At 59.5% G+C, this 7777-nt stretch overlaps 1 protein-coding gene across 1 annotated transcript; it reads left to right on the top strand.

The window, feature by feature from the left end:
* The first annotated feature begins 306 nt into the window (after positions 1 to 306).
* Positions 307 to 7033, top strand: TLX1 (T cell leukemia homeobox 1). The gene is made up of 3 exons (XM_027529071.1): positions 307 to 1179; positions 3248 to 3449; positions 5617 to 7033. Exons 1-3 carry the CDS (start codon positions 597 to 599, stop codon positions 5837 to 5839), a joined length of 1008 nt encoding a protein of 335 aa, XP_027384872.1. The 5' UTR covers positions 307 to 596; the 3' UTR covers positions 5840 to 7033.
* The last annotated feature ends 744 nt before the right edge of the window (positions 7034 to 7777 follow it).

Genomic DNA, 7777 nt, shown 5'->3' with positions numbered 1-7777 from the left:
AGCGAGGGGGTGGCTCCTGTCAGGCGGGGAAGAGGGCTCTGACCTCCACCTCCTTGGGGCCATCTGTCTATCCGTCTCTGGGAATGCCAGCCTCCTATTCTCTTTCTCCTTTGAAGCCTCTGGTTCGCCTCTTCCCTCTCTTCCTGAACTACTTCTCTGAGCTTCGGTCTCAGTCCCTCCGTCTTTGGCTCCTACATCTGTCTCCGCTCCAGGCTTTCCTCTCGCCTTCTCCGCCCCTCCCCCGCGCTGTCATTCACCCCGCTCCTCTCCGCTCACAGCCAATGGAGAGACCCGGCCGAAACTGAGAGGCTAGCTCGCACCGGGCTTTTTCGCCCGGTGATTGATGTCCCAGAGTCAACAGCGACCGAGCAGCCGGAGAGGGGAAGGAGCAGCCGGAGAGGGGAAGAATACGGCGCCCCCTCTTCTCCTTCCCCTCCCCCCCGCCCACTTTAGCCCTTCTGCGCACTTCGCCTCCAAGTCTCCAGGCAGCCAGGAGCCGCTGCCGCCTCCGCGCCGCCGCGCGCTGTCCCCGAGCCAAGCACCGCGAGTGCCACCGCCCAGGCCCCCTCTCCGCGGGGCCGGGGTCGGGGGCCAGCATGGAGCACCTGGGTCCGCACCATCTCCACCCGGGCCACGCGGAGCCCATCAGCTTTGGCATCGACCAGATCCTCAACAGCCCAGACCAGGGCGGCTGCATGGGGCCCTCCTCGCGCCTCCAGGACGGAGAATACGGCCTTGGGTGTTTGGTTGGAGGCGCCTACCCTTACGGCGGCGGGGGCCCCGCAGCCGGGCCGGGGGCCGGGGGCGCGGGGGCCTATGGCGCTGGAGGCCCGAGTGGCCCCGGTGGCCCGGCGGGCGGCGGCGGCGGCGCGTGCAGCATGGGCCCGCTGGCCGGCTCCTACAACGTGAACATGGCCTTGGCGGGCGGCCCCGGTCCCGGTGGCGGCGGCGGCGGCGGCGGGGGTGGAGGCGGCGGTGGGGGCACGCTGAGTGCTGCGGGAGTGATCCGAGTGCCTGCGCACAGGCCGCTAACTGGAGCGGTGGCCCACCCTCAACCTCTGGCTACCGGTTTGCCCACCGTGCCCTCCGTGCCTGCCGTGCCGGGCGTCAACAACCTCACCGGCCTCACCTTCCCCTGGATGGAGAGTAACCGCAGATACACAAAGGACAGGTTCACAGGTGAGTCCGGCCCGCGCGCGCCCCGCCTGGCCGCGGCCCCGGCTCTCCTCTACCCCTCCTCCGCCCCGGGGCTCCCCGCAGCCCCCTCTGCGCGCCCGGCCGCCTGGCTCCTCTGGGTGCTTCCCCCAAGTTCCGCCACCCGCCGCCTCTCTCGCGGAATCGACTCGCTGGAAGAGTTCTCCAAGCCTGGGCCCCTCTTCGTCTCTCCCACAGGACCCCGTACTCTGAGAAGTTCTCCCTGATCCCTTCTCGGAGTCCCTGGGCCGGTCAGGCGAAGGGAAGGGGTTGTAGCGTCGGTACTACCTTCTGCCGGCCTTTGGGGCTCGGGGATCTTGGAGAAAGGGGCGCGAAGTGAACAAACTGTTTCTTCCGTGCTGGCAGACGTTGTCTGGCCGAGGCGGCGAACCCCAGAATCAGACTCAAGGAAAACAGGTTCCCCACCTTCCTTCCCCTACACACACACACACACACACACACACACACACACACACACACAGGCACACACATTTCGCGCTCCAAGGTCCAGTGCCCGTCGCACTGCCCGACCCGATAGAGACCGTGAGCCGGAGTTAAGCCGCAGAGCTGGCCGGCCTTTCTTCCCGGACTGCGGGCCCCGTCCGGGTCAGTGGCAGCGACTAGGCTGAGCTGCCTGCTTCATTTTCGTTCTGTCCGGGCTCGGCGTCCTCCGCTCTGGGCCCAGCCTCGTTTCCTCTGGCGTGAATAATGCACCGGCCAGGCCCGTGATCGATCGGCAGCCGAAAGAACCCCTGGGACGATAACGCACTCGGCGGCGGCAGTCTGCCCTCCTCTCCGCTGCCTACTCTGCGCCTTGCTTCTGCTCGCCTCGGCTCCCTCCGCTCCTGCTTCCGCTCACGGCACTCAGCTTTTGCTCCTGAGCGGGTCCTTTTCCACGCCGCCTCACTTCCCGCCGCCCCTAGCGTTCCCTGGATGCGAGACTGCGATCTTCCCGCCAGGCCAGGCCCCCAAGTCCGCTGGGAAACAGCCCTGAGTTGAGCCTGGGTTCCCGGCGGGGCCTTAGAGAGAGAGGAAGCAGGAGGCAGAGGCCGCTGCCTAAATCGACCAGGACGTGGGATTCCCGTGGGGCTCGGGCTCCAGGGCCCAACGGTGGAAGGGGAATAGGCAGTTAAGAGCTAGACCCTGGGCTAGCGTCGTGTTCCAGCCTTGAAACGTTGGCCCAGATTCTGGTCAGTGGCAAAGAGAGGTGGAGGAAAGCAGAAGATCCATTCGCTCTGGGCCTCAAGAAGGGCCCCTGTGCCCCAGCCCAAGTCCTCTCAGTCCTGGGGAGGCAGGGCCTAGTGCCCCGTCCTACTCCCCCAGCCAGGCCAAGCTAATCTTAAAGGGCCCTGATGGAGCACAACCAGCCCCCCCAGCCTGGAACCACTGGGAACCCAGTGGTGGAAAGGTACTCCACATAGCCCACTGAGGGGAGCCACAGCCTGCCCTAACCTTGCTTCAGCCCTAAAGAAGGCTCGGAAGGAGTTTATGGCTGTCACCTTAGGCATCTGTCTCTGTGCCTGTGCTTGTCGTCTGTGTTAGCTTTTCTGGGTCTATAGATCTCTCATTTGTCCCCTGTTGTATGTGATGTGTCTGTATGTTGGTGTGTAATGGAGGCCTCAGGGCAGGATCCAGGATTCCTGGCCTTGACCAAGGATGGTCTCTTACTGTTGAGCAGCTTCTCTGAGGCTGGAGGCCTGGGGCCATGGGGGGAATGCGACCTTTAGCTCGCCTCAGACATGCCCCTCAAAAAGACTGCATCTGTGTTTGATGGGCACATAGGAGCCCAGGGCTAGGGAGGCCTCTGTGGTGGCAGAGGCCGCGGAGTCGGCCCGGCTGGCCGCTGGGTGGGGGGCCATTTCAGGCCACAGGCTTGAGCTGAGGGCTGACAGGAGGACCACCGCCCTGCTTCTGGGGTCTAGCCGCTGGGCTCGCTGACTCGCGGGGTGTCGGGCCTGGGACGCCTCCTGACGCTCTGCCGCTTGCCTCTGCCGTCTGTCTGTCTCTCCCGCTCCAGTGGCCCTCTCACCCTTCACTGTAACACGCCGTATAGGTCACCCCTATCAGAATCGGACGCCCCCCAAGAAGAAGAAGCCGCGCACGTCCTTCACGCGCCTGCAGATCTGCGAGCTGGAGAAGCGCTTCCACCGCCAGAAGTACCTGGCCTCGGCCGAGCGCGCCGCCCTGGCCAAGGCGCTCAAAATGACCGACGCGCAAGTCAAAACCTGGTTCCAGAACCGGAGGACAAAGTGGAGGTGAGCTGGCGGGGCGTGGGCGGCACAGTCTCTGGCTCCAGGCCTCTCCTGGGGAGTTCACACTCCTTCGATCCCTGCCTTCCGATGGATGGTTCTGGTTCGGAGGAGCGGACCGCTCTGCTAGGCTCGAGGGGAGTGGGAAGCAACCGTGGCCGATGACTGGATGGGGCCGGAGAGCCCCCTCTGTTTTGCTTTCTGGCTTTCTGGCCGGCACACTCAGTGCGGTGGTAGACGCGGCTGGTCTCTGCCGCTGCTTGGGGTATACGTCTGGATTTAAGCAGTCTACGCCGTCTGGGCTTCCGAGATCAGCGAGTCCTGAGGGACTTTTTGTTTGCGCAGACTTACGCGTACATGCCTCTTCTATCCTGGAGACCGGAGGCAGAATAGCACGCTCTCTGTTTCTGCGCCCCAGCCGGGGCTCCTGCTAGAGCGCCTGGGGCCCCAGACCGGGAGCCTGGGCCCTGCTGTCTCCCTCCTCCCTAGACGCCTGGCCTGGGCGCAGCAGGTCCCCCACCCGGGAAGGGGAAAATCAATCTGCGCCGCCTGCGGCGGGGTTTCCGAGGGTCCCACTGAAAGGGGGATCAATCAGGAACAGATGGGTATGTGTGTGTAAGAGAGAAACATTTTCTCTTATCCCGTCACACACCCACAGCTACACTCGTTTTCCCCACAAGCAGGCGCTTTCTTCGGTTGAACCCTTTTGCACCCCTGCATCCTCCGGCACATTTGGCCCGCCTGCTGGTTCCACACACGCCGGGAGTTTCTTGCTAGCTCAGGTCTCAGGCGGGAGAGCAAGAGAGTCTGGGAGAAGTCCCCGGCGCCGGGCAGGGAGGGCCTGGGCCCGGAGGAAGGAATTGGAGTTTCCTCTTTTTCTGAATGAAGGCGAGGAATCTGCCTGAGATTCCGCCACCGTGGCCACAAAGGAAGCCACTGCCCCGCGAGTCTGTTCCCCCTCTCCCCACATTCCTGCTGCTGGGGAAGGGGTGGGGGACGCAGCTCAGACCTCTGGAAAGCTAGGGAGGGAGCAAGGACTGGAGGGGGGAGGGGGAAACGCACTCGGGTTCCCAAGGCCGATCCGAGGCTACGGCCTAGGGGAGGGAGTCAGGCAAGCCCTTGGGGTGGGCGCACAGAGAAAATAGTATAGCAGGCTTAGAGAAACTGATACACAAGGTGGGGGGCAAAGATAAACACCCCACCCAGGGAGAAAATAAAACATAAAGTGGACTTCCCTGGAGGCGAAGAAGTCTTATGTATAATAAAGGAAAGCAATAGATTAGGGAAACCTTCATTTTCGTTTCAAACAAATTCCCTTAAATTCTGAGAGAAGGAAAGGGGTGGGGTGAGAGAAAAACCAGAGAAAAAGACACAAAGCCTAAAGAAGAGAAATAGTTTGAAATTCAGGAAAGAACGGGCAGACGAGAGACAGAGCGAAAAGGCAAGAAAGGGCGGCGAGAAGAAGGTCGGCGTCCGCTGCTGGGAGAGGCCCTCTCGCTGGCTTCGCTCGCCTTCATCGATCGCCTACAAATTGCTTCTGGAGGCCCCAGGGACTCCCATTAGGTCTGTCCACCTTAGAGACAGACGTTTGATCTCAGTTGACTGGGTGGAGGGGAGGCATTAAATGGAATAAGTGAGTCATCGCCTCCCTGGACCGCCTCGGAGGAAGCCAGTTGGTCCGGCGGGAATCCCGGCCGGCACAGGGCTTGGCACAGGAGGTCTGAAGTCTGGGAGAGATTCTCAGAGAGAAAGGGGGTGAAGAGGTCCATCGTGGCAGCTCACATCCACTGGTCCCTGCCTCTGCCCTGGACTGATGGGGAGGGTGAGACCGCTCAGACTTGGGAAGGCTCCTGGTCTTCCTCGAGTCTGGGGAGAGGCAAAATGCCACCCTAGCCCTGCTTGTGCCTTCCAAGGCCAGTGAGGGTGTGGGCCCTGCCTGGAGCCAGAGAGCCCCAACTGCTTGGGCCTAGCGGATCTCCCTACAGCTCCCCCAGAGTACCCCCTATCTACTTTGGTGGTTTCCAGTCTTTGTCGGAGTCAGAACCCTCAAGTTAGGGGAGTGTTTTCAAGGGCCCCCAGCTGGAATTGGGGTCCGAGAAGGGGAGCTGCGCTCTCCCAGGCGGTCTCCCGGGAGCGCACCCGAAGCGTGGGTAACGGTTTGTCCCCGGTGCAGGCGGCAGACTGCGGAGGAGCGTGAGGCCGAGAGGCAGCAGGCAAACCGCATCCTCCTGCAGCTGCAGCAGGAGGCCTTCCAGAAGAGCCTGGCTCAGCCTCTGCCCGCGGACCCGCTGTGCGTGCACAACTCCTCGCTCTTCGCCCTGCAGAACCTGCAGCCGTGGTCTGACGACTCGACTAAGATCACCAGCGTCACGTCCGTGGCGTCGGCCTGCGAGTGAGCCTGTCTGCTACTCTCTGAGAGACCCGAGACCCGGGCCCAGCCAAGGGGTCTCGAGGCCCCCCGAGAGCCAGGACTCTCGCCTGCCCTCCGCCACAGACTGCACGCCTCCGGGGATCGCGGCGCCCCTCCGCACCGGCCCGCGCGCCGACGCCGTTCTCTTTGGGGTGGAAAAGAAGAAGACAGCGCGCAGGAAAGGGACGCGCCGCTGTCTCCCAGATGCCTACGCGGTCCCGCGCCTGCTGGAACTGTTCAGAGTCCTCCGTTAGCGTCTATTTTATTTTATTATGATTTTTAACGTGGGACTGAGAAAGGCAGAAGAGGTGGTGGAAGAAGAGCTGGTGGGGTCCCTAGAGGACAGCATGAGCTGTCGTTTGAACTTGCCTTGGGAAGACCACCCTCTCTGTTCTCCACTCCTGGTAGTAGCCGGCCCACACGGACGTGATTTCACTGTCCCTCCTAGTGTCTCCCCACAGTCACAGGGGCCCTATGGCAGAGTGTCTTGCACACACAGGGTCATAGCCTTCACTCCCTTGGCCCTTACGATCAGGGGTGGCCCAGATTCATTCTGAACAGCATGGCGCTTCTCACAAATACAAGGCCACAGTCACACTGTGACACACCATCGCACACACAACAGCCACAACAGCGTCACTTGGCCTGCCAGACCCCTATCACACACCCTAGCCGCACCCAGGTACGCACAGGCAGGTTTCCACACAAAAAGCCTATTTCTCCAGATCCTGTTCGTAGGGGGGGGGTGGGGTTTAAGTTATGCACTTATAAGGTGTTTTCTGTGTAACCTTTTTATAAAGTGCTTGTGTAATTTATGTGAAAAATAATAATAAAACCCTCTGAATCCGGAATCAAGGCTGCTTGCTCCTTGCTGAGCCCAGCACCTTGCAGCTACTTGGGTCTGGTGTGAGCTGGTGCAGCCAGGGCAGCCCCTCATACTTAAGTTTGAAGGACATCTTGGGGTCAGGACTGTCAGGTTCTGGAAAGAGGAAAGAAGGAGGAGGAGAAATGAAGAGAAGGCAGCAGTGAGACAAGTTGGGAGAGCCAGTGTCTCCCGGAACAGTTAGTGCTCAAGATTTGTCTTTGGGAGTGAGAGTTACGTGTGTGCACTCTGTGTTTGTGATGGTGTGGGCAGTCGGGATGTTATACTGACAATGAGTGTTTGTATAATAAGTGTTCAAGTGTGTGATTTTGTATGCAGTTGTGTGTGCTTATTTTGCTTCAGTTGTGAATCGAAACTACCATTTATATACAGACTTGTATTGGTATGTGTGTGATCATATGTAAATGTGGCTTTTTGGGTAGTTGTATAATCACCCACCAACATCCGTGATTATTAGTGAATCAGGGGCTAATATTTGTGAGAGTACGTATTAGTTTTTCATTATGAATCTATTTTTGTGTTAAATGTATGAATGTTTATGGCTGTATATCATCTATAATTGTATGTATGTAATCATGTGTTAGAGGTGTATTTCATTGTATGAGTGATACTTGTCTAGGATTGTATATAATTGGGGGAGTGAATTAATGGGGAATATGTATCATTGTGGATGACATGTCCCTGCAGTGAGTGTGTATGGTGCTGTGTTAGTGGGTATAATTAATTGTACACTGGTGGAGTACATGATGGTGGGGTGTGCAGATCCATTGTAGGGGTATACACATCTGCTAGAAGTTTGGGGTTCTAGGACCTTACCCAGCAAGCTGCAGAGATTGGAGCATTCTATGAGTAATTGGACCAGGATCTTCTGTGGTGCTTGAAGCCAAGACTTCCCAGCTTCCAGACTAGCCTGGCCTAGGAGGGATCTGAAAAACTGACTTCCCAGGACCTTCAGGGAGGCCCCAGACCACTCTAGCCAGGACAGCAGCCACAGTACACAACACTCCCCATAACATTTAGTCCCCCACCTACCAGACCAAT

Source organism: Bos indicus x Bos taurus, chromosome 26 (genome assembly GCF_003369695.1).
Source record: "Bos indicus x Bos taurus breed Angus x Brahman F1 hybrid chromosome 26, Bos_hybrid_MaternalHap_v2.0, whole genome shotgun sequence".
In the NCBI taxonomy this organism is placed as follows: domain Eukaryota; kingdom Metazoa; phylum Chordata; class Mammalia; order Artiodactyla; family Bovidae; genus Bos; species Bos indicus x Bos taurus.
The sequence above is the reverse complement of the archived record's forward strand: the minus strand, read 5'-3'. Positions and strand labels throughout refer to the sequence as shown.

Bases quoted from the DNA above. Each gene is read 5' to 3' on its own strand.
- TLX1 (XM_027529071.1), top strand. From the start codon at position 597: ATGGAGCACCTGGGTCCGCACCATCTCCACCCGGGCCACGCGGAGCCC. The intron at 1,180-3,247 runs GTGAGTCCGGCC...CACGCCGTATAG, and splicing joins CACAAAGGACAGGTTCACAG to GTCACCCCTATCAGAATCGG. The intron at 3,450-5,616 runs GTGAGCTGGCGG...TCCCCGGTGCAG, and splicing joins AACCGGAGGACAAAGTGGAG to GCGGCAGACTGCGGAGGAGC.